We start from the raw sequence: 25,021 nt of genomic DNA, 5'->3' as shown, positions 1-25,021 counted from the left end.
GAAAAGTTGACAGTGATGGGCATTAGACGCCCTTCTCTCCCTCTTGGCTGCTTGGCGGCTGTTGGAGTCAGAGTCACTTGGTACCACTGCCCATGACGACGCGTGTCTGCCGTGAGTAGCTCGGAGCCGTGACCAGGCATGACGTCGCCCGTTTCAAAACATGGCCCAAATCATAGGTTTGTATGTGGGCCAGCTGAGTCGGCTGTACGCCTTACTTCAAGTGCAACAACCATGCCTACTTATGTAGGAAGTAGGTAAGCTTGACAGAAGTACCTGCTCCAAGGCTAAGGTAATTGTTGATAAGGCCTTGTTGCGGCCAGAATGGACAGGCGGTGCCCGCGGCACCGCCTGCCCGCACTACACCATACTTCATATCTACATAATAAACATGATAGGCATGCACGCAGGTAGACAGACTTGACATCAATTGTCTGTTACTTTACCTACCTGGCACATGTATGCCAACGCAGCCAATGGGCCTCATCTCCGGTATTCTTGTTATGTACTCGAATGGAATGAAGGAATGAATATGCGCATTCGGAGCCGGGAGTTGGGCATACATGTATAAGAACCCGAAGACCCCGAGAACGTGGAGAAACGATGAGGGGATGCTCAGGTAGGTTCCTAGTCCGCCTCGGGCAACGAGATATGGAAGAGAGAAACAAAATGCAATCATATGCGCCCACTGGGTAGATGCAACGGGTGGTCTGTAATGTCCGCCTAATGTACCGTCGAGTTTGGGCCATTTTAGCTGAAAATGACACGACAGCCTCAGTGGCTGAGTACTTACGAATCCGTGCACTCATCTCCTATCTGCCCCTGGCTACTTTCCGTTTGAGCAAAACTAATTCCATATGTTTGTGTCTTGGCCAGGTGGTGGAAGGCTCTCGGGCAAGTTCTTCAGCTATGGGTGTTATATATAATTACATGGTATAGGGGACGCATATTTACATGAAAGGAAAGCCTATAAGTGAACAGTTGGGTATCATGCCATTGTCGTAAGTGAATATAAGGGAAATCAAGTAGCCGCCAACCAAACACGCCAATCAAGACAGCGCTATAATTCATCGAAGGCCCGTAGTACCGCTTCGTCTGCTGGTGAGCCCTCGTGTCTCGTCCGATTCAATGCGGCCCTCACTTCCTCCCCAAGTGGTCGGACGCCCTGGTCGTATTCGCAATACCCGCAGGCACGGACATGTTCTCGCTCTGCTTGTTTCCCGATACGAAGTCGACCACGGCGTCGGGGATGGAGTCCGAAACGATGTCGGACAGCGCAGGCACATCCACGGAAGGGCCATACTGGGCTGTCAAAAATACACCGATGACAACGAATAGCATGATAGATGTGATGATCCAGACGACGCGGAGGCGCTTCCGCGTCCTCTCTTGCCAGTCTTTGTCGGCCCTTTCCCAGTTCTCGACCCGACGATGGACGCGATCCATACGCTCGCTCAAGCTCTGCACTTTCTGCCGGCCCGTCAGGATGCGGCCCTTTAGGGCCTCTATACGCTCTTCCTGTTCGTCGAACTGGCCGAAGGAGTCGAGCTGGGTTTCGACCTCTGTCACCAACTCTTGGGAATCCTTCTTGAAGACCTCATTCGTTTCTTGCGACATACACGCCAACTCTTTCATGGCGACAAGGGTGCTCTGCAGCGTGCTCAGCTTCTCCAGGACGGCATAGTATGTGTCGTCGAGGCGGCGCATCGTGTCGTTTGAGAATGTGTTGAGATCGGTAAGAGACTTCTTCAGACCCCTATTTCGATGAAGTTAGCAACAACGCCAACATGGGGCATCCGGCGCTATCAGGGCAACATACGCTGTGCGTGAGGCAGCACGGTCTCTCTCGACCCGTAGCTGCTTCTCTTTCACCGCAGCTGCGGCCGTAGCCAATGTTCCAATGTCCTCATTCCCCTGCAGTAGCATGCTGGCTCTGCGGCTCTGCTCGGCACTGCTCAACATGTATGGCGTGACGCCTTCGGAGCGTGGGATGGGGATGTCGAGTGACGCGCGTGCTGGCATTTGTAAGGTCGGAGCGGCGGACTGCGGCACCCGATCGCTGCGGTCACGCTGGCTACGTCGCTGGTGGAGGTGCGGTAAGTGGTGATGCTGGTGTCCATGACGATGCTTAGTTGGCGCGGAAGCATCTGTGATTGAGCGGCTCATCCGATGTCCAGGTCGTCGTGGAGAAGCCGACCTGGCAGACGACAGTTCGAGGGCGGCGCCATTGTTCGACATGATTCGTGTGGGCCAGCCCTCGGAAGGCGCATTCCCCCTAGGCCCTATGGGAAACCGAGCAGCGAGCTGATTGGCGAGAGACTACCCATCTACTTCCGAACAGCCAACGTCTTTGCTGTCAATGGATGTGTTGTCGTCTCCGTTCGCAACGATAGCTGAAACGAGGGTCGTGGTGGTGGTACACGGCAAAGAGGGTAGCTCGAGGTAAGTACTGTTTTAGGAGGTACAAGGGTCTGTCTGGTCCCAGACCACCGGGCGTCACATGCCACGACGGCAAGTAAATTTGATGTGTTCTACATGGAGACAGCGAATCCTAATAATAACTTGGTACTCATTAAGTGCACGTCAGGTAACAGGGGGATTACACCATCGCATTGAACCGCGACCAGACCACATAATGGGTAAAACTTGCATTTCGGAAGTAGCACAGAAAGGTTTGGTGGCGTCCTATCAACATACCAACCAGGCCAGCTTTACTCCGACCCTCATTGACATCATTTCTCGTAGGCATCAACGGATTCTAGGTGTTCTAGGGTTTCGCAAAACCTCGCCTACCCTCTTTGAATATTTCGCATTTTCCGTGGTCAAAGCCACGCGGGTATCATCAACATCCCGACCAAACGTAAGGTAACAAACCTGAAGTGCAAGATTGCATTTCGCCGGCTGCGTCAGCCATGGATGAGCTGAGCGCCGGTCCTTGCAGCAAAGGGGACAATGGAGGTACTGGTTTCCCAAGGACTTCCTCGATGGCCCCCCAGTAAAGGGGAGTGATGGACCGTTCCCGGCCGGCTCCCGTCGTCTTGATTCGAACAGTCTGCCATGGATTAGGTGCCTCAAGAGTTCAGCAGCTTGTTCCTCTTCTCCTTCCTCTTCATCCGCTCAACTCTCTTCTTGTGCATCTTCTCGGCCATCTTTGTGAATCTCTCGCGCTCCTCCTTGGCAGCTCTCTTGTCCTTGATAGCTTGTACGCGGCGCTAATTGAGTCGAGTAAGCGTCAGCGTAAATACGAGACTCGTTGGCTACATGGAGTGAACGAACCTGTCTCTCTTCCTCCTTCTCCTCTTTCATCTCCTTCTCTTTGGCTTTCATCGCGGCGATAGCCACACGGGCGGACTGTCGCTTCTCGAACGAAGTAGTGGTAAGACCTGAGCCTGGCCGGAACGCCTTACGTGGTGCGTGCCATTGCTTTCCTGTAAGATTGTATTAGCGATAGAGCACTGGTGAACGAGAAGAACGGGTTGGTGCAATGCATACCGTTTTTGCGCATTCCCAAGGCTTGTTCCTGTTGGTGTTGTTGTGACTGCGCCTGCGCTGCTGGCGCCGCAACTGCGGCATTGTCGCCCGACATAATGGTTGCGTAGGTCTCTAGGGCTAGTTCCTATGCTGATATGAATCAAACTGTCTTCGGTATGGCGCCCACGGTTGGCTGTGCTGTCGATGCTGTTTAATAATGGTGTACCGGTTTCGCAAACCAGCGCAGGTAGACTGTAGAATCTGAAAATTCCCATCCCAGCCGCTTGGGGCGACTTAGAAATTTAGTGGAGACGGAGTAACAGGGAAGATTTTCCGATCAAGGGTCCATGATACTAGCAACGTTTATGTGCCAGCTGCTTATGGTAATTTCCAAGGAGATTGTCGAGATGCAATTTGGCAGTTCCCATTACTTCAAGTAAAGCGCATTCGCGTGCTTCTATAAACTCGCGGTTCTAGTAGTGGCAGTTCTAATAATAATGAGAATAACAATGCATTTCTTGCATTCCCTGTGCCCGGCTCTAGGTGACGGGTTAAAGGTGGGATGACTGGCGTCCGGTACCTACCTGGCAAGACGGGAGAGGGCGACATTGAATGTTTGTTCCGTGCGAAGCTCGCCCAACGCGGCGACTCGCAGTTCGAGCCAAGCCATTCAATGGTTTGGTTTCAATTGATTTCCATTGAAACAGGAACCGAGAAAACAATGGCGAGAGACAGGCCTGTTGGAAATGGGGTCCGGTGCCGATCAGCACAAGACTGTATCCAAGACAACAATTTTCTTCTGGCGCTGATGCCGTTCATGCAAAGAAACGACGAAAAGAAACGGTCTGTTATGGGTATGGTTGGGCTAGGTCTGGCTGGGAAATCGGTGCTATTGGCAAGTGGCAGCGCGTCGTAGCCCCGCGATGATATGATCCTCGCAGCACCCACCGGGTCTATCTCTCGTAGGAGGGGAAGGCCCTGTTGCGCCTTTCGTCATGACAGGAACGTTTGCACGTTGGGAATAGCGTCCCCTCTTGGATGGTGGGTTGTGACCTTGCTCCTGCTTGGACCGCCGAGTAGACCCGACTGGCCCCCCTGGCAGAAGCGTCAAAAGCAGCAGGGGAAAGCCCCGTCGATTCGACTTGCCTACGAATTGCCTATTCCAATCCGAGAAAGACCTGAGATTCCGGGCCCCTGTAAGGAAACGAGGCTTAGCCGTGAGTCCATAATACGAACGCATGCCGCGGCAGGTGGTACTGGTTCCTGAAGCGGTCAAATCTGTCTTCACACGTAGCCAAATCCGGTCACCCTCAGGTCACGGTGCGCAAACAGGCGAGATTAGATATTCCTCTGCCGGGATATTCTTAGATCAGCCAGCTGACAATGCCGTACGGTACGTATGTAGATGGGCTAGCCAGCTCTTGATTTTGTTCATCCTGTCGATGCCGTACCCATATTGGGAACGCCATTTTCAACTTCCATCGTCCTGTCAATATGTATGTATGTGTATGTGTGTATGTATGTACATATCAAGGGCATACGTAGGTAGTCCACCGTGGTCACACCAGCTATAGTGAGCCGCTTTCGAAGGCAGTATGTATCCTGCAGTTCATATGCCCCAAGGGGATTGGCTGATCTTTGCCTACTGCTCGAGTCCTTGCACCAGGGGAGGATTGGAAGGAAACCTGCTGCTTGGTGTTATCTGCAGCAACCATGTCAAGGTGTGGTTTGCGACCGCCGAGAGGCAGTGAGGATTGCCTGTTTAATTGCGCGCCATACACTCCCCACTGCTAGATCTGCCCTTTATCCGGCCCTGATCATATCTGGGCGTCTTCAGATGCTGGGCTCTGATTGGCTGAAGGAGTTGCGCGTACTCGAAGACTGTAGCTGGATACAGCTAGCCTCAACTGTGTAGTATTGCTTATTACACAGGCCTATAATCCACCACATGCGCAGGTTAATAACAAAAGAAGCATGCAACTTGGAAGTAACATGTAATCGACTTTTGGGATGAAATGTGGCCCTGGGATAACTGGCAACCGACGGAATAGCTGCCGGCCGAGATGTGAAGACATGGAAGTCCAAATAGGTAGGTAGGTGGGTAGGTAGTGACTCGTAACAAGTGTGCCTGCATGTATGCAGAATGTACATAATGTACCTACCTCTTTTGGGCCTATCTGAGGTGTTACCAGGCAACCTGTTCGCTCACCTACAGGTAGATATCACGAGAGACGGGAATATAGTTGGCCAGTGCTGGGAAACGTTGGTTCGTTGTTTTGTTTTAGAACTCGAGCGATGGAATAAGTAAATTTTCAATTACCACCAACGACTGGGCAAGCTTGCAAGCAGGACGGATTCGCATGAAAGCATTCACGCTGTCAGGTCAAAGTGTACATCCATACATCGATGTAGGTACATCCAGAAGGTATGTATGCTCAGCGAGTGTGGAGAGACTACCTCAAGCGCAAAAGCAAGGAACCTGGGTCTGTATGCATAATTTCCTGGACGTTTTGATTTCCCCAGAATAGCGCTAGGACTCAGTTGCAGCACTTTGTACGCGCAAAGGGCGCCGAATGGGTGATCCAAATAGCGATACTGTCTCCCATGCTAATTTATGTAATATGTGAACTGCGAGAAGATGATGATTATGCGCACACTTGGCCATTCCATCCAAGCAGAGGTGCGGACTCAGGCTGGCTCAGCCAGGACCGAAGCAGCCATTGCAGTGCAGGTACCGGATGCAGATGGCATGCGAGCTGCTTTAGTGGGGGGGGTGGTCACAGAGCAGCGCCCATCAGCACTGAATCAAGTTAGTTTAAGCCATCAGCAGCGCCTCTCATCAGCGTGTTTGCTCGGCGGCGAATAACTTCCTGACTGGCCATGTGTCAGCAGACGGCCCTGCCGCGGCTTCGGTGCGCAAGAGAATGATTCGCTAGCCGGCAAGGCCGTGGGAGAAGGAAGCGGTTGGTGGTATGTAATAAGAAAACAAGCACTGCATCAGCAATCGGTGTGCGCGGTGCGAAACCCGCGGACGCAGGAAACACTGGCCCGTCCTTGTCGCACCAAGGTTGAAGCGCCCGTAATCATCCTCAGATGAGTGAGAAGGACTTGCAGTTGGGTTGGGTCCAGGTCCAGGTAGTTCAATGTCGCCAGCTTTTCAGGCCAGACCCCTACTAATTTTCGAATCTTTTGGACCGACCGACGGCAAAGAGTCTCTTTAAGCGAGGGATTAACGAACGCATCCATGTGGAAGAGAGCTGGGGCAACGCAACACCGGGATGTTCGATGTTGGGGACAAGTTGCCGTCTGCCTCGGATTGTGTACGTAGGCATTTTATGAAGGGCCTCCGGTACTGCTCTGGCGGTGGAAAGCTAGTCGCGCCAGTCAGTCCAGCACAAGATGGGGGATTAAATTGCATTGCATTGGATCTGTACTTGCATTGGTCCTTTCTGAATTTCATGCCCATACCCCCCTGGCAATACCGAATACCTTTACTTATACCTACGACAGGTACCTACATCAAAAGCAGGCGTCGTGCAGAGTGGAGTTTTCCTGCACTGCACCAGACTCCAGTCAGGCCCGACCCACTTTCGCTCCGGGTGCCTTGTTCCTCGTCGAGCCAGTCCACCACCCACTTACTTGGAGGACTCCTCATTCTCTACTTTCACCTGTCGATTTCAACCTTTCTCAAGCATCCTCACGAAGGCCTCACACTTTACCTGGCTCAATTCCAGTCGCAAGTCTATTCCAATAGATTTGCCCTGGTCTTGGCCGTCCGCTCCTTTCTTCCCTTCCCATCGAGAATTACCATTTCTCAAGTTTGCATTCTGTTTAAAAAAAAGCCATTTACTTCCGTTTTGTTGTTTCCTTACCTATTACAGAGAGAAGCAAGCGACACGGAAATTGGTCGCCTGTTGGGAAACAATAACACCACAACACACACACAAACACCACACACGACGCACCGAGACATCCTCGCCCATCTCCGGCTTTCTTCGCTCACGCTCAAGCTGACTGTTCAGTTCTCCGGTTTCTTCGCGAGGTAAGACCTTTTAAACTACATCACACGGCTCTGTGGTTCATCCGCCAGGCACCCGAAATCCTTCGCGCCGATGTTGCCTACTGCATGACCAAACACACGACCCGCTTTGGCTTCCTCGCAGGCCATCTAATTTTGGTCGACGCCGTCTTGCGATCCCATTCCGGCCCTTTGTCACTCTAATAACTTTGCGAAACAGAGACGCCCTCGAACAAGCGGATTAGACGAAACGGACCTTGGAACGCCTAATTCCTACGCCAATTGCATGCGTCGGGGTACCCCGAATCGATCTCTATGCTCTCATCCCCGATCGAACGGCGCTCTTGAAGTATCGTGCCGCCGAGCGGCTTAGGGACATTATGACAACCGCATATGCTACAAACGACACCATGGACTCGACTGTTGTGGGTGCCGTTGGGGCCTTGGGTGGCCTGGATATCGACAGCAGCGAATCGCGGCATCTGGCGCTCCCCAGTCCCCTCGCTTTGGATGGACGGAGGGCCAGTGACTCGACCCTGGCAAGCCCGCAGCCGTCGCCTCGAACGGCCTTGCCGCCACCGAACCCACCCTTCGTTTTCCCTTCGCGGGGCCTACCGTCATCTGCGCCTTCCTCATTTTCTAGAGCCAGTGGTCAGCGCCCCAGATCTGCCATTGACTTGCACCAGAAGACGTTCGACTTGTCTGGCGTGCCTGCAGATACCGGCAGCTGGGGTCGAAGTACACGCCGTTCGCCTGCACTTCCCGACTTCAGTTTCAACCCCGGTTCTTCCCTCAGTCCGAACAGTGCTGCGACCAGCAGATCCCCTCGATCACCATCTTTCGACTTCAGCTTCCACCCCAGTTCCAGTCTATCAGCTTCGGAGAACGCCCCAAGCCCGCCGGTATCGCCCGGCCAACCTACCCCAAATCGCGGCGGTCACAAACGCGGTGGAAGCGAGTTTGTGGGGGGCCATATCAGGAACGGCAATTCTATTACCGTTACGAATATAAGCCCCACCAAGTCAGAAAGTGGGCTTGCGACACCGACCCTTGCTCCAGTGGACTCGTCAACAGCCCAACGCCGCGGCCGCCATGCTCACCGTCGGTCGGCAGCCATCTCCAGCCATGACCTGAGCATGATCCTGAAGCCAGCCAGCCCCAACATATCTGGTGACAGCAGTGCGCCCAGCACCCCTGCTCATGTTGAGGAGAATGCAAAGGCTACAAACGATTCGGCAGCGACAGACGAGACGAAATCTGCCAGTGCTGAACCGGCTGATTCAGCCGACATCAATGGGGGTGCGTCCGATAAGCAACTCGCCGCGGCGCCTGAACTGTTTACCGAAAAGTCGACACCGCGCGCGCGAGTTGGCTTTTCTGACAATGTGGAGTTTATACCACGTCCGCTGTCACTGGTGTCTACAGATACGACCAGCACAGTGACAGCCCGGCCAGGTCACTCGGTGTCCAACAGTATATCTTCCATCATTTCTATGTCTAATTCAATAACACAGGAGCGTGAGCAAGTTTCTCTACGCACCTCGCCACAATACGGGGCTGCTTCTGAGTCGAAGGTCGACTCGCGTCCCAGTACTGCTGGTGCTGTTTTGGATCGAACACCTAGTCTTCATGCATTGGCTGTTGCAGAGTCTTCGACTTCTCCTCGCCGACGCAACTCTATCCCTCTGTTGAATAATCTCACAGTTGCTGATCCTGACATGCCCGCCGTGCCAAGTCCGTCAAAAACGCCCAAGCGGTGGTCCTTCTTTGGCCTGGAATCCCTAGGGCTGGCAGGGTCGCCAACCAAGCCACGCCCTCACAGCTCAAGCTCCGCAGAAACTGCCCCAAAGCATTCCAGCATGACTGCTTCATCCACCGAGAATATCATAACCGAAGGCGCCAATGACTTAATCTCCACGCAGCCTGACCTCAAAAAGCTGGCTGGCAAAAAACACAAGAAGAAGGTCAAGGCATGGGCTGGTTCAATCTTGACCCGCAAGACGAAACCACGTCTCAAGTCAAAATCAGGCCGAAGGCATTCAATGACTCCGCCGCCTCCCCCGAAGCTGGATTTAAGTGACGATGAGGATGAAGACATGGCCGATGTGACGAGCCAGCCTGCAACCGCACCCACCGTCATGGTTACTGGGCCAGCTGCCGATCCGGCCTTCGCAGATTCCAGCTTTAAAGCTGAAGATGATCCATCGTTTCCCATGATCGACCTGGACGCTGCGTTGGGACCGTTCAATACCCCTTCCTCCCTTGACCCGGCCTGGGAAGCAGCACAGCGTGCCGGAGCCCCACCAAAGCGACAGCTGCATAGTGCCGCTGGTCTGAGGGGCTTCTCTGGTCCTGGCATGCACTATCACAGGCGCACTGAAAGTGCTCCCGAGATGCCCCCTTTCGAAGGCGCTAGGTTTGGCATTCACCGATTTGGCAGCTCCTCGACCATGGCCGATGTCTTTGAGGAAGAGGAGGAAGACGATGACGACAGCGGTTCTGATGAATCGACTCCTGATGCCAGTGGGGCTTCCATTGCAGATGCTGATGTCCATTCCGCTAGCGATGATGCCTCAACTCCCACCCAAGAAGTTGAAGCTAGTCTGAAATCGTCAAACGACAGTGCTTCCGTCACCCCGTCTGTTGAGCGCAAAGGGAGCGGTTCCAGTCTGGAAATGCTGCCAATTCCATCCAGGCTGAGGTCTGATACTTCGTCTAACTCATTACATGACGATATCATAGCCGAAGAGGCACCTGTCCACAATGCCGCTGACCAGGAGCGTATCTATGAAACCACATTCGGCTCGAGCGACTCAGCAGCCCCTTCACCCCGGCGCATCCTCACTAGCAAAGATTCGGGTTCATCGGACGTCAACTCCATGAGGCTGCCAGCGCCATTGCTGACGCCTCTTAGCCCGTTCTCCATGAGCCACTCATCAATGGCATCCCCCCCGCTCGCCGATGTCTTTCGATGGGCACCGTGTCTCCACAGCACCCTCGTCAGTCGTAGATGACTCGCAGCGTCTTTCTACCGCGCCCTCATTGGGCGAGAACAATGATTTCCAGTCCCTCCTCATGGGAGAGCCTGGGCCAGAAGTTGTGCGGATTTCTATCGATGTCCCATCTTTGACCAGCAGCAACTCTACGATGACTCGTGAAAGCAACTTCCCGGGCGTGCGGCCTAGGAGCACCCCTTTTCACGATCAGCGCCCTGCCTCGTTCACTTCGTCTGCATTTGGTCGCCGAAGATCAAGTCTTGCAAGCCTCAGCCGGCTAATCAACAGTGCCCACGGAGAACGAAGCAAACTAAGTATGGAGGTTCCTGCAGATAACGAGCCGGATAAAAAGCAGAAGTCCAGCAAAACAAAGCGCCTTAGCAAGATGATGCAATTTTGGAAGCCAAAAGAGTCGACCAGAGCTTAGAAGGTCCTTCGCACTTATCTTTTGGTCAAGCGTCTTGGGAAGCGGCGTTCGGCAAGAAGACGCCTTTCAACGCCTAGGGAACCAACTCTTGCATCTTGACACGGCTGCTTCAGCTTACGAATTTGATGGGATATGCGCAAACACACGATCTCTCGACGCAAAAGGCTGCGGCCTTGCTCTAAACAGTGGCCGAGGCCATCAGAACTGCGCCAACTACGATTGAAGCTGGTTCGTACCGAATTCCGGGCAGCTCTCCTGTGACCTAGGCTGCTGGTCACGGTGGCAGTAGCAATTCGTTTCCACATGTTTTGGCATTTACGACAGCATGAGCACACTACGCCATATAAACACATACGGCATGAATTTACGGTCTCCGGTTTGGGGGGGGGACGGCATGCCACCTCTTTCGCTCTCCACCCAAAGCGGGTGTCGATGATGCACCTCGCCATCGAAGGGTTAGTCCTATTTCTACTTGCGAATGGAATGGTATGGGAAAGGAAGGAGGGGCCGAGTAACACTCGCATCCCATCCTCGGTAGGACACCGGGGTAAAGTTAGTTAAAAGTCCAGGGCGATCGCGTCACGTCTCATCTGAGCGTTCAGTTGATAGGGTGTTGGCAACGCCAGCCACGTTCGGTTTGACACGGGATCCCTCCTGCATGTAGACATATAGTAATGAACATACGATACACATACTTCCAAGCTCCTTTAGACGTCTGTCTCCTCTCGTTGTGAAGCCATCAGGCAGTAGAAAGAAGTCACAGCGAACCACTCCGCATACTCTCAAGGCGGTCCGCCCTCGTACAATAACCACACTCGGTTCACTCTCATTCGGTAGACTTGCGTATATAAGTAGTGGTAAAGGGATCGATACGTATCTTTTACTCAGGATCACTAGACAAACAATGTTCGGATTCTACGGTTACGACGTGCGTGGTAGGGTTGAAATAGCCATGGGCTATCTAAGACGGTAGCCCACCGGTGTGAAAGAGAGAATGGATGTTTGGTGCCTTTTAAGCCCGTGTCGACACGTATGGACGGTTAGGGATGGGATCCAACTCGAGTGTATGTGTGTGTGTGGTTGCTGGGCGGGAAGGCGGCGACGCACGGTTTTCGATTCTGGTCACTCACTCGCTCACTCACTCATTGGGCGCCCGGAGAAGGACCGAGGGGACAAGATTTGTCACGAGAAAGACATAAAGAAAGGAGAGAGTGAGTACAAGGGGCAGCCTGGAATACCTACCACTTGGTAGTATGTTATATTTATCTACCAAACTATCGATTAGTTTTACCTCGGTGGCATAGGTAACACAGGTAGTTGGGTATCACAAGTTCCCTCGACAACAAAAGGAGCCCGGTCTATTTGCTTACTGCGCCGCCAGGCGCTTTGATTTCTTCTTCTTCTTCGTGGCGCTCCTGCCAGAAGTATCTGACTTATCGATCTTTTCCATAGGTGTGAAGCGACTCGACTGGCCGATCTTCCGCCTCTTCCAGCAATGTGTAAGTAAGTGGCTTGCTGGTAGTTGGTAGTTCGGCAACTAGCCCACACACCCAAAACGCACACACCACATCGCCACGCCACCCCCATTTAGTTTTCCCCAGGTCGGTCGGGCTTCTCTCGACCGACCGCCCGCCGTCTTTCGACCTAGATAGTGGCCAACACCCGGGTTGGCCCACCACCAGCGAAAGAAGAAAGAAGCCACGGAGGAACCGGATGCAAGGCCCGGCAGCGCCGACACCGCCGCCGAGCGAGGGTCTTGGCGGCAGTGAATAAGCCGCCCGCCGCCACCAGTATTCGCCAAAGTGGGGGGTGGGAAAACCACGGACTGGCTTTCAGCGGTGGGAATGGGGAAGGGGGGGGACAGGGCAGATTTCCCCCATGGTTGGCAGTGCATTCAGTCAGTTAGTTGCCCGGGGGCAGCCCCGGCAAACCCCTTAATTCATAGTATAGCATACCCCCTTGGTACAGCAGGTCGATCCTTCGTTCTGTCGAGCTGCCCCCAGGCCAGGATAAGGAATGCCAGCTCCGAAGGCATCCATCGCTGCTAGTCGGCCGGCTTTCCTTCCTGTACTCGGTAGATTTCACGTGACAGAGGGTCAAAAAGCAACAAAGTGATATGCGCTGCGAGGGCACATGTTCAATAGATTGATTATCATACAGTGTCCTTGTATCTATCTGCACCCGAAAGGGGGTTTGCTGGGAGGTGAAAATGCAGATGCAACAACAGGGTATCGAACAGCTTGTGACAAAAAAACGCCTCCTCCGTAGACCCTGGGTCCAAACCAAATGCAAATTACGCTTACAAAACACGATGACCTTCCTTAATGCATGCTATCATGAGTTCGTTTGGGGCCTCTACTGCCGCGCATCCATGCTCTTTCGGGAGGAAAAACAGTCACTTTCCGCTTTGCCACGCCTAGTCCTCCCATATGGTCTCCAGGTCGATGTCGCCGCGCCTCTCGGCACCGCACACACCCATCGCTTCCGCTTGTCTCTCGTGTTTAGGCCCAAGGTCCTGCCGCGCGAGGGAACATCGAGGCTGGAACGACCACGGCCATCCAAGGCCGAATCTTCGCCGTCAGAGCCTTCGCTACCCGACCTCGGCTTGGTGATGGTGTTCTTCTCGTCCTCCAAGGCCGCCTCCTCAGCGTCCGGTGAATCCGGAATGGTCTCCAAGCTAGAAATACTCGGACTCCGTGATCGAAGGGAGGTGGGCGTTGACGGGACAGAGGATGAGTAGGTGGGGAAGCTGTAGCCAGTGTTCAAATCATATCGATAAGACGGGGAGGTTGCGACGGACGATGGCGTAGACGGCAGGGAGACGTATGAGCTGGTGACGGATGAACTTGTGCCCGGCAGAATAGGATGGTTCAATGGCGACGGCGTTCTCCTGTGCCCGCTGGCAGGCGGGGGGTCCTTGGAGTCGAGAACCGATGTCCGGATGGGCGAGGTGGGCGGGAACATCTCGTCGGCCGGCTTCCTGCGCGGGGGTCGAACGCGGTTGGGCGAGCTTGACGTGCTGTCCGAGCGAAGCATGGGCAGTGACAGAACGCGGCCATGGCCATCCAGGCCAGGCATAGACCTAGTACGCGACATGGATGGAGGTGCTAAGCTTGTGGACTTGGATCTCTGGTGGGTGCCGGACAGCGGCGAGGTGGTTCGGGGTCGATAGGGCAAGGCCAAAGTAACCGGCGTGGCCCATGATGGCGAGCTAGGTGATGGCGGCTCGTTTGAACGGCGGAGCGCAAGTGGCTTTCGAGTGCTGTTGGGGTTGGAATCGAATTCGTAAGTCTTGGTCGAGATGGCGGCGGGATGATGTAGTCGCAGCGAAGGCAGAGGAGAGGGGCGAAACTCCTCCAAACTCTCCGTCTCCGGCACAGGCTCCATGTTGACTGACGGGGCTGCGATTGGTGCTGGGTGTTATCCGATGTAATGGCCAGACTATCGTGTTGGCGAGAACCCAAATTGCCGTGCAGTATGCATGTGATTAACTCTTTTTCACTTCACACAGACCGAGCCAAACGGGAAAGCTGGGCCCAAGAATGACAGTCGACTTCAACTTCGACTTCAACCGGGGGTATTGGCGTGGCGTGGTGTGGTGTGGGCGTGTCGACCGCAAGGAAATATGGAAATGGCGGGGAGTGCGGGTGGTGGCCACCACACAGAGAGAGGGAGGAATGCACAGTCGGTTCCCGATGAGAGTTGGATCGCAGTCCCTCAATGGCGATTGTATGTTATGACGGCTGGGTTGGATCGGGATCAGGATCAGGATCAGATCGAGGTGAATGGGAGGGGCCCGGACTGGCTTCTGAAAAGGGCGCGGGATTGAGCTGATGTTAAGTGCGCCGCCCTTGGGCAGGTGGTGTGCGTGTGTAGATGTGGTGTAGATGTGCAGGTGTGGTGTAGCAGCAGGTTCCGCGTGGCCGCGAGGGTGGTTTTGCCGAGCGAAATGGACGAGTTGCTTCCGTTCCTCAAGGTTCTACTCCTGCTTCTTTTCTGCGCCCTGTGCCCCTGCGGTGTCTTTTCTACTGCTGCTCCTTCTCCTCGAGTGTTTCTGGGGGAAACAAACAACTAAAAATAAGAGGCTTCAGGTTAGATGAAGCCTTGGGAGGGTTTCGCTGTAATGTCGTGGGAAATGAGTCCGATACGTAAGGGGTATCCGAATCACAAATCAACCCGAATTACTTTAGGCCGGATGGAATCTTAAAAACGTGCCGCAGTGCTGGTGCTGGTGCCGGTGTTGCTGGTGTTTCTAGGCACTGCTGTCTAAGTAGGCGCTGGAACTTGGACAGGAGCAAACTTGGACAAGCTTCCGGCGTCAGCCACCTGAAGGTTATCTAAATATCAGCTAAGACAAGACAAGCCCAAGATGGCAGACGAAGAAATCGAAGCAGAAGCAGAAGATCGCACGAAGGTAAGGTAGGGATGAGACGTTTTCTACCATTTATGGACGGTCACATCAGAGAGTATTAGTAGTAGTAGTAGTAGTAGGTACCTCTTTCTCCTCCCGACACGACAAGCAGGCACAGGCACAGGCACAGGCAGAATACTTGCATGATTGATTTTCTCATCGGGGATGGATCAGGGTCGAGGGATTCGAGCTGTCTCGACAATCGGTCAACCACCAATCCCAATCCCAATCCAAATCCCAATCCCAGCCCGCATCCACCGCGCGCGCCCTTTAGGCATTCCCCATCCGGCCAGAAACCAGCCATCCGTGTCCTATCAGGCGCGCCAGACGCTCTAGCATGATGGGCTTGACCGGGGACGGAGTAGTATACCCTAGGGGAGGGGATGGACAATAACATTGAAATAAGTGGTCTTGCAAGATAATTACCCCGCCCCTAATCGCTGTCTCTGGGGCCCGTTCGGGACTCTTTGTTGGCTGAGACCCTGAATCTACGGCTACAGACAACCTAGACAACCACTGCATGCCGGCCGGTTTTGGCATTAACTCCATGCAGGGGCAAAAGACAACAACATGTCGGATTGGACCCGAGTAGTCTGGTCTAGTCGAACCGAGAGAAGAACTGAAGAAGAAGAACAGGACGAAGAGTTGACTCGTCCGAACCAATGCTAGAACTCGGCTAGAAGCCCATAGTCGACAGCTGAAGGAGTCAGGTCCTCAGGTCCTCGCCTAGCACGACGGCATCGTGCATGCCACATGCACATCCTTATTTAGATCCCCCAACTTTACCAAGTCAAGCCAGTACGTAGGTGCTTGTAATTGGGCCGGCTGCTGAAGCACGAGTCGTCGGCTTGCCGGTACGATCATCGCTCGGGATGGTCGAATTCCAAGAGGAATTGAATGGGTTGAGACGTGGAATGCAATCAACCCCCCTGCCGTGCCGTCTCATGCACCAGCCACGACGACATGCCATTTACATACATGCCTTACGAGCAAAGCAGGTAAGGTCGATATGTACTCGATGAAAATGAGTTTGCTCGAGTTGTCGCCAAGGGAGGCCCTCGGACCTCGAGATGCAACACCAAGATCATTCTTCACACGCCTTGGGCAACTGGTCGCCGGCCGTTTTTTTTCTTGGGAGAGAAACATCCCACAGCACCCCTCACCCCTGCCCGGATCCATCATTGATGCGACTTGTATGTGGGATCTGCATGACAAGACCCCGTACATCCAGGTCGATGTAGGTACTGCTCCTTCGCTCTGCCTATCAAGTCCAGCGCTTCTCCCCAATGGGATGCACGTCATCCAGGCCGTTTTACCTGCTTCTGTAAGTAAGCAAGTAAGTAGGTAGGTAGGTATAGGAACCGAGCAGCAGGAGGACTGGGTTAGGTTCATGCCTTCTACATATACATACCAGGTATAGGAAGTGTTCCACCCAGATGTAAATGTGTTCTACCTAGATTTGAAACAGGCATCCGGGCAAAGGCACGCCCATCCCCATCCCTTTCCCTACTACCTACCTGCCAACCTGCCAGCCTGCCTACTTAATGGTCTCAACTCCACGCGTCTGCCGTTGGCCGTGTTACCCTTTAGCCCAATACTACCCAAACACCCAGGTCAATCCTTGCCCCCCACGTTGCCTTCCGACTTCTTAGCACAACATACCATTGGTGACAAGACGATATGGGATAATAACCCAGCCGCAGTAAGCCCTTTGCATAGGTGGCTGACGGGATTCCGTATCCACCTCTCTATTCGGCCATGCATGTCTTTTGGAGCCCTGGGCAAATGAGTCCCTATGCGCATAAGGGGCGAGACGTGGGAGAGGCCGGGGGCCAGGCTTCATTCAATATTACCCACCTCATCGCTACATGGCAGTAAACACCTCACCGCATTGCCCATGGGCTAGTCGACGTTGACTCGCAGTATAGGGAGCTCCGGGTGGATATATACGCGCGCATTGCGGCCTTCTGTAGGTCAAGGTGCGGACGAACTGGTCTACTCAAGGGGGAAAGCTTCCTCAAGGCGAGGAGAACATGCAAGAACTTTCGGCTGGGGGTGGGCGGCTTGTCCCCGAGTCAGGTAGCACTGAACCCTTTCGTTTGCATTACAGAATAACCAAGTGACGTGAGCGCATCGCCTCCGTTTTCTAGAAACATGACGAATTTCCTCCCGAGTATTGGCCGCAAGGCCGGGACGAAAGACTCCTAGAAAAGAAGACTCGTATTACCGAAGGTGTAAGCCTGCAGTATCTTGAAGAAGCTGGACGCCTACTTGCGACGCTCGTAAGGGGATGTCCGCGGGGTTATACTCGTACCAGAACGATGATGTACTTTTGACACATGGAGAGAAAAAAGAAGAAAGGAGAAGAAAAGCCCATTGGAAATCAGCCTGTGTATAAGGTATCGTGTGATGGGTAAGATACTGCATACTGGACCTCAAGTAGACACATGGCATCGGTCAAGGACAGTTTGGACCGGCAGACCTATATCGATTGAGTCTGGATGAGCAATTATCAAAGCTGTAGCATGCACCAGTAAACCATGCGACAGGTATGAGGTACCTGCTCTTATATGGAGGAAGGTGAAATTACTAAGGCGAAGAAATGTCAATCGATTGATAGACTTCTGCTTGACATACCTGAAAAGCCGGGGCTGCAGCTGATGGCGAGGCTGCGGTTCGTACTTACTTTATGTACTTAAGGAAAAAGAAGACCTGAAGCAGAAGCTGCCCAGTTGGATGTGGGTCGATGGGCACTTGACTAGCACCACGTCGGAGTTCCAGTAAAAAAAAGATGACAGACAAGCGCAAACAGCCCTCCCGCAGCCTCGAGCCTTGGAGCCTTGAGAGCCTTGAGAGCGCGCACAGTGGCATTTGGTCGATTGATGGACGGATTTGCTCGAAACGCATGTGTTTTCGCCCACCCCCGTCTCACGGTGGCCTTTGAAGTAAACGTTGATCAATTCGCATCTTCCTCACTGAACTGGTTTTATTGCTGCGATTGATCGAAACAAACAAACGGGATTCAACGGCCGCCCTGGTATCCCCTGCACTGGTCGGCTCGGCAGCCCCTATTTCATTTCAATTTGACGGCTAAATTCCCAATCAATCAGCGATTGTACCTATTTTTTCTCCCGGGGCACCGATATCTGTTTCCCATTGATGGCCGACACGTTATCGTGAACTACCCTTCCCGACCACCACCGCCGCCGCTACCTATGTCACTGGAAACATAGATAGCTACCGACCGAGACAACCTTGACGAACCCATGGCGCGCCCCATGGGGCCAGTTCGTCTACGGAGGACGAACCCTGTGACCGTCATCATCGGGATCGTCCTCTGTACCTTCATCATCTACTTCCTCTCCAACTCCGGTTCCGCCACGCGACCGACCACCTCCAAGAGCCGCAACGCCAACTCCAAGCCCGTCCCCAAGTCCAACCTCGCCCACATCCGTCGCGACGTCCAGCGCTTTAACCTCAACCATGTCACCATCACCAAGGACCCCATCGCAAACCACGAGGCCGTCCTCATCCTGACTCCGATGGCCCGCTTCTACCAAGACTACTGGGACAACCTCCTGAAGCTCAGCTACCCTCACGAACTCATCACCCTCGGCTTCATCATCCCCAAGAACAAGGAGGGCAACGCCGCCACCACCGCCCTGCAGGCGCAAATAGCAAAGACGCAGAAGAGCGCCACTAACAAGTTCCGGAGGGTCATCATCGAGCGCCAGGACTTCGACCCGCCCTTGGCCTCGCAGGATGAGTCGGAGCGGCACAAGATGGAGAACCAGAAGGTGCGCCGCGCCGCCATGTCCAAGGCGCGCAACTCCCTCCTCTTCACCACCCTCGGCCCGGACACGTCCTGGGTGCTCTGGCTCGACGGCGACATCGTCGAGACCCCGCCCACGCTCATCCAGGACCTCGCCTCGCACGACAAGCCCATCATCGTGCCCAACTGCTACCAGCGCTACAAGGACGACAGCGGCAAGATGGCCGAGCGCGCCTACGATTTCAACAGCTGGCAAGACAGCGAGACGGCCCAGGAGCTCGCCGCCAAGATGGGCCCCGAGGACCTGCTGCTCGAGGGCTACGAGGCCCTCCCGACCTACCGCACCCTCATGGCCTACATGGAGCTCGACGAAAAGGACGACGTGCGGGCCGAGGTCCCGCTGGATGGCGTGGGCGGAACCGCGTTACTGGTGAGGGCCGATGTCCACCGAGACGGTGCCATGTTCCCGCCCTTCCCCTTTTACCACCTCATCGAGACGGAGGGTTTCGCCAAGATGGCCAAGCGGTTGGGCTGGCAAGCGACCGGACTCCCGAATTACAAGGTATGCGCCAAGCTCGACACCCTTTGATTGGCCACATCTACGAACATACTACTAATATCTTGCGCTTAGGTCTATCACTATAACGAGTAGACGAGACGACTTGGTACCTTGTAATATGATGCATTATCTCATACTTCTTTCTCCCAACTAATTGGAATGACACGTGTTCTTTTAGTGTCGTTCCATTCTAGCAATACGGACATTGCCATTGAAGGGAAAACGGTCACCCAACAGTTGAAGGTGAAGCGTCCCAGATGCGAGCACAGAAGCCCCAAGGCGGAGAGGCTCTACTACTGTATATCACTACTCTTGCATTCTTTTTTGGGCATGATTGCCAGTGGCCGCGAGCTCTGCAGGATGGACTATTAAACCGCAAGACCCGCGGAGGGAGGCGGTTCTTGGTTCCTCGATGGCTGCAAAGAGCTCATGCACAACACGGGGCTTGACGTTATCTGCATTTTGGGGACAGGCAGCATGGCTGGGAGTTGTTTCGATTTAGAACGAATCAAATGTGTTCAGACGACCCGTTTCCTTGTTGTTGTTTTATGGAAAAATCTCATTCTCACGATATCCGGTGTACGACCATCGTCGTAACTCTGGTGATTTGCGCTGGCAGCCTTTTGTAGAAGAATGTCTTGAGGAGGAAAGAGTCCACTCCCTGACCAATGAAATATCATTATTCATGTAACCCTATACAGAACACACAGCTGTAATCACCGATATCTCCATATGAGCCCCAATAAGCCGTGACAGTGCCGGTTCGACGTCTGAGCAGGCTCTCCCACATCAAGACGCTTTGCAACCGGACACATGGCATACCTTCATTAAGATGTAGCACCCCGTGGTTCCCCCAGTCCATGCCGTTTCCCGCCCCTTTCCCATTGCCCTCTTTTCGAGGGTACTTTCCGCATTACCATTATATCATGACCTTTTTTTCTTTCTTTTTCCCCCTTGGGTTGTGGTGGTTTCTAGCAACCGGGCGTAGTCGGTTGGTCATTGAATGGTCCTTCCACCTGTTCCCATTATTCTGTATTGACCCCGCTCATCTCCAGCCATATGTATGTATGAATCTGGGTTGACCAGATCATCTGGGCTTCTCTGTCCAGCCTTATGCGGTATCAAGTTGATGTCCGTCTCTTTCTATGGGGGGTTCCCTCACATTTTCCTTCTAAATGACTTCATCCCCGATTAAGGGACCATCTCGGTGGCGAAGGGCGGTGTGGAAAGGCAGCTGGCGCTAGCCCCTACTACCGGCCAGTGTATTTGCCGCCGAGGTCGGCGTCGCGGACCCAGAACTCGACGAGGCGGCGGGCGCCGACGTGGTCGCCGGCGCGCAGCAGGGCGGCGACGTCGACGTTGAGCGGGGAGTCGGTCTCGGGGCAGCTGAGCAGCATGCGCACGGCGCGCACGCACTCGAGCACGCTGTAGGCCGGGGTCCAGGCGCCGCCCTTCTTGAGCAGGTCGAGGCAGATCTCGCCCGTCTGCAGGCCGATGTTGGCGTGCACGACGGGCGTCGCGAACGAGATCTGCGGCGGCTCGAGCGGGTAGGTCGAGGGGATGGTGATGCGGAGGAGCCAGCGGCCTTCTGGAGTTGCCGGGGGTTGGTGTTAGCTGGCTGGCTACGATGAGAAGGGAAGGAGGTGAGGAGAGGGCGGAGGAAGAGGGGGTGTGTGCGTTGTTGCTGCGTCGAGGGTCTAGTTCAGGTACAGGTTGCATCGCAGGCGATTGAATCGGACGTCATTGTCTTGCCTTTTGGGCAGAGTGCAGCAGCAATTGAACTTGTGCATGGGATGGGGGTCTACCAACCATCATATCCATTACCGATGCCCCGGCCATTGATGACGGCCTCCCATTTCAGCAGCTCGTCTTCGCTGACGGGGCCGAGTCGCTCGATGCCCGTCTCGGCGGGGGCTTCCTTCTCCCAGTTGGTGAGTTCGCGGAGCAGGCGCTTGGTGGCGCTGCGCGAGGATGAGCCCAAGGACGATGGCATTTTGGTGTTTCTCTGGGACATGTTTGGGATGTGGCCGACGAGTTTCCTACTTTGGCGGGCGATGCATGTGGTGATCAATGGATGATCAATGGCTCGTTCCGTCCGTACGTACATGTAGGCAGGTAGGTAGGTATACCGACATTGGGTATGCAATGGCATTCATTACATAACCGCATCTTGCCACTGCTCCGATCGTTGGCTATCGATAGCGGCCTCGTTTCCTCCGTAGCGACACTAGACCCAGTTTGTCCGGCAATTGTGGACCGGGCTCCGATTATCGAGATAATCTGAAGATCACCTGAACTACACTGCCTACTACATGCCGCTGGGAAAGGGCAAACAGGCAGAGACCGTGGGGCTGCTTCTCCCACGATCTTGGCAGAGTATACCTCAGTGACTTCAACGGGAAGCGAGACGCTATGCTGTTCGGCAGTTTCCGGGACGGTCGTGGCCAGCAAGGGGGAGGCATGACGACATGGTGCTTCTGGAGGGCCTCGCTGGTGACCATTTATTGGGCATCTTACCGCGTTTTGCTTATTGCTTCTTGCGAGTAAGCCAGGGTTCTTTTACGCAAGACCCATTCACCGGTAATCCAAGTTATCCAACACCAACAGTCCAGCTCCGAGGGCCTCACCATTTCTTCCCACCCCACGTACGTCTCCTTCCTATTTCAGACAGCGGCACACCCAGCCGGGGTGCCGGCGCAGCGGTTCAGCCCCCGTCGTTGGCTGTATGTATCATCATAAGCACAACGTCTTCATGACAAGGCGATTCCGTCAGTTGGCTAATTGCGTCCAAGTTCGGATTCAGATCGAGCTGAAAAGGGTCCCGTAACACGACATTATGAGTGGCCCATGTCGTCATTACCGCGTATATCCCCGTCTCCATCTGAGGGCCAGATGGCAGAGACTGCTCTAGACTTTACCCGTGTGTGTTTTGACTAAAAACAAGGCCCGGCTCGTCCTGTCCCTGGTTTTTTTGATAGGTCGCACCCAGGCTGCAACGGCGGAGGGTCAGCAGGCGTCCCAAACCTTGCGCGCCCACCGCCGGAACGTTGGATTAGAGTAGGGGTGATGGGGATTTGAGTCATGTCCATGGACCTGCCGCAACCAAACAGAAGGCCGGGGCCTTCATACCCTGGCGGGCCGGACCAATGGCGCATACTGCGCTCCAGTACGAGGGCTCGGTTGGTCTGCTCTATACGTTGAAGTTCAACATCCCGCTCATGATCCACCACCCCCGAGCTAGGGCATGGGGTATGGACCAAGGCCCCGATTCCCCCGTCCGCAATCCTCCTCCCCATCCTTCTAGAGCGCTTATATCAACCGTATGCCCTCGCCCCAGCAGCACGGATGTATTGCTTCACCCGTCACTCAACCCCCAGAGACCAGATCCCGTACCATACCGCCAGTCGACTAATCCAGAGGCGGCTCCCGTCTGCTGGGTGTGAAGAGTGAGAAACGCTGCACGACTACCCTCGAGTCACTGATCAATGGTGACGGCGGCCATGCTTCAGCCTAGAGGCTCTCATATATTGAAGCGACTTGGATTGTCCCGAGACCCTCGTCCTATACTATGAATTCCCAATCCCAAATCCCAAATCCCAGACCCCGGACCCCGGGTCCCAAATTCCATAACCCATTGAAGATGACTGGCGCCAGGTACTCCGTTAAACCCATACACGTGATCATATATCATATATGGTCCAAGATAACCTTTGCTCGCAATGGCATCCAAACGCATATTACCACGCCAACTTATTCATGCACGGGCGCACATGCCACCTGCCCGCATATCACCCTTCAGTACGAACCAGGGGATGTCCAAGTGGCCAGAGATGCTTCCTTCCGGCTTCCAAGACGACCACAGTTTATGAGGAGTTCGTGTTGGATCCAGTGAATTGGGGCAAATACCATATTTCCAATACCACCATTGGGCATCATCTTGCCGCAGAGTGCGGCAGTTATTAGTGCATACTAACCAATAGACCGGTACTATTTCTTGACCGCTCCATACGGGCAAATTCGAGACGATCGAGGCGGCATAAGAACAAGTAAACCCATTCCAGTTCGACGCTGGTGCTGGTGCTGGTGCAAACGAGCTGCCGGGCGAGGAGAAGCTACGGAACCCTCGTGTCGGAGGGAGCGTCGACGCCAACAACTCAAGTGCAGGGTACATGGTGATTATGTGATCTGCCGGGCCGCTGTCGCCAGGTAGTTCTGGATGAACTCGCAGTTGCAGTCTCCATGGCGCAGGATTTCATTCTTGAGCCAGAGTACCTCCTCACGCAAGCTGGCGGCGTGTTGCGACAGCGACGCCCGCTGTGCGGCCAACTCGCGCTCGCGCTCTCTTAGCTCGTCGACGTATTTCTTTGATTTCTCTCTACATTTGCTGGCCGCAAGGCGGTTCTTTTCCCGGTTCCGCTCATGCCTCTGACCCCGCGCGGCGGTGGTGACCTCTAGTACGGAGATGGAGGATCCCGTATCACCGCTTCCTATCCGCCCTTGTGAGCGAAGAGCGTTCAGTACTGCTTCATGGTCGTCGTTCAGATCCACGGGAGAGTCTCCGTGGCTGGAATGGTCGTATTCGAGATGGGGGCTGTGGGCCCTTGGCCGCTGAAGTAGGCATGCCCGCTGAGTCCTTGGCCTGTTCCAGCATGCGTCGCTGTTGGCGATAGCTGCTGCTGCTGCTGTTGTGCTAGTGCCTGGTTGACTTGGTGTGATAGATTGGCAGCGGAGTGGCCGAACTAGTAGTGCATCATTCCTTGGTCAGCTTACAGAACGATCAACAGGCGGTTAAAGCGACAAACGGCAGAGAGCTCGAGATGCAGCATCAGAACGCTTGCGACGTCGAGAACGAGCATGACGAGGAACAGCGTATATATATATGTGTGTACATCTCGATGCAACTGCGCTGTACTATGGTAGAGAAAGCGGCGGGGACATACTTGATGCGGGATGTTGTACTGCTCGATGTTCTGGCTTGCTGGAAAGCTGTAGTCGTATTGATCCTCCTCTAATGAGTAGTAGCCGCCAGAGGACGCTGTGGGGGACCGAAGTCAGTCGCATTGAAGTAGTTCATGTGGTCGGCTGACATGGGGGTTCCCTCCATGTCAACATGTCATTCTGGTCCATGACGGATATGAAGACTTGGCGGGGGGTTTTGCCGCAGGCAGGCTTGTTCAAGGTCGTGGAAGTCGAAGCCTTCTTTCTCCGTGGTAAAAATAGACGGTTGCTGCTGGCGGACTGGCCGGACTGGACTGGTGTGCCTTGGGTGTGCCTTTGGTGTGCCTTTGGTGGTGGTGATACTAATCAATGTGTTGCCGGACAAGTTGCAAGGCGAGACAAGGAGTGGGTGGAACTTGGTGTCTCCTGGAT

At 54.2% G+C, this 25,021-nt stretch overlaps 7 protein-coding genes across 7 annotated transcripts; 2 read left to right on the top strand and 5 right to left on the bottom strand.

Moving 5' to 3' along the window:
- Positions 1-1,134: 1,134 nt before the first annotated feature.
- PG997_004691 (uncharacterized protein) lies at positions 1,135-2,235 on the bottom strand (the record flags this gene model as incomplete). Its single annotated transcript, XM_066809006.1, has 2 exons — positions 1,135-1,753; positions 1,817-2,235. The coding sequence occupies 2 exons, from the start codon at positions 2,233-2,235 to the stop codon at positions 1,135-1,137; spliced, it is 1,038 nt and encodes a 345-aa protein (XP_066672624.1).
- Positions 2,236-3,068: 833 nt separating this feature from the next.
- Positions 3,069-3,583, bottom strand: PG997_004690 (uncharacterized protein; the record flags this gene model as incomplete). The annotated part of the gene is made up of 3 exons (XM_066809005.1): positions 3,069-3,209; positions 3,274-3,425; positions 3,490-3,583. 3 exons carry the CDS (start codon positions 3,581-3,583, stop codon positions 3,069-3,071), a joined length of 387 nt encoding a protein of 128 aa, XP_066672623.1.
- Positions 3,584-7,866: 4,283 nt separating this feature from the next.
- Positions 7,867-10,909, top strand: PG997_004689 (uncharacterized protein; the record flags this gene model as incomplete). Its single annotated transcript, XM_066809004.1, has 2 exons — positions 7,867-10,485; positions 10,553-10,909. The coding sequence occupies 2 exons, from the start codon at positions 7,867-7,869 to the stop codon at positions 10,907-10,909; spliced, it is 2,976 nt and encodes a 991-aa protein (XP_066672622.1).
- A 2,355-nt stretch (positions 10,910-13,264) lies between these two features.
- On the bottom strand, positions 13,265-14,296 carry PG997_004688 (uncharacterized protein; the record flags this gene model as incomplete). Its single annotated transcript, XM_066809003.1, has 1 exon — positions 13,265-14,296. The coding sequence occupies one exon, from the start codon at positions 14,294-14,296 to the stop codon at positions 13,265-13,267; it is 1,032 nt and encodes a 343-aa protein (XP_066672621.1).
- A 4,290-nt stretch (positions 14,297-18,586) lies between these two features.
- PG997_004687 (Anp1-domain-containing protein) lies at positions 18,587-19,744 on the top strand (the record flags this gene model as incomplete). Its single annotated transcript, XM_066809002.1, has 2 exons — positions 18,587-19,654; positions 19,724-19,744. 2 exons carry the CDS (start codon positions 18,587-18,589, stop codon positions 19,742-19,744), a joined length of 1,089 nt encoding a protein of 362 aa, XP_066672620.1.
- A 1,157-nt stretch (positions 19,745-20,901) lies between these two features.
- PG997_004686 (PEX4-E2 ubiquitin-conjugating enzyme-peroxin) lies at positions 20,902-21,644 on the bottom strand (the record flags this gene model as incomplete). Its single annotated transcript, XM_066809001.1, has 2 exons — positions 20,902-21,239; positions 21,461-21,644. The coding sequence occupies 2 exons, from the start codon at positions 21,642-21,644 to the stop codon at positions 20,902-20,904; spliced, it is 522 nt and encodes a 173-aa protein (XP_066672619.1).
- A 2,183-nt stretch (positions 21,645-23,827) lies between these two features.
- Positions 23,828-24,507, bottom strand: PG997_004685 (uncharacterized protein; the record flags this gene model as incomplete). Its single annotated transcript, XM_066809000.1, has 2 exons — positions 23,828-24,215; positions 24,422-24,507. The coding sequence occupies 2 exons, from the start codon at positions 24,505-24,507 to the stop codon at positions 23,828-23,830; spliced, it is 474 nt and encodes a 157-aa protein (XP_066672618.1).
- Between the last annotated feature and the right edge of the window lie 514 nt (positions 24,508-25,021).

Source organism: Apiospora hydei, assembly GCF_038363865.1.
Source record: "Apiospora hydei strain CBS 114990 chromosome Unknown utg000004l_segment0_segment0, whole genome shotgun sequence".
In the NCBI taxonomy this organism is placed as follows: domain Eukaryota; kingdom Fungi; phylum Ascomycota; class Sordariomycetes; order Amphisphaeriales; family Apiosporaceae; genus Apiospora; species Apiospora hydei.
Note: the sequence above shows the minus strand (reverse complement) of the source record. Positions and strands in the feature narration are given on the sequence as shown.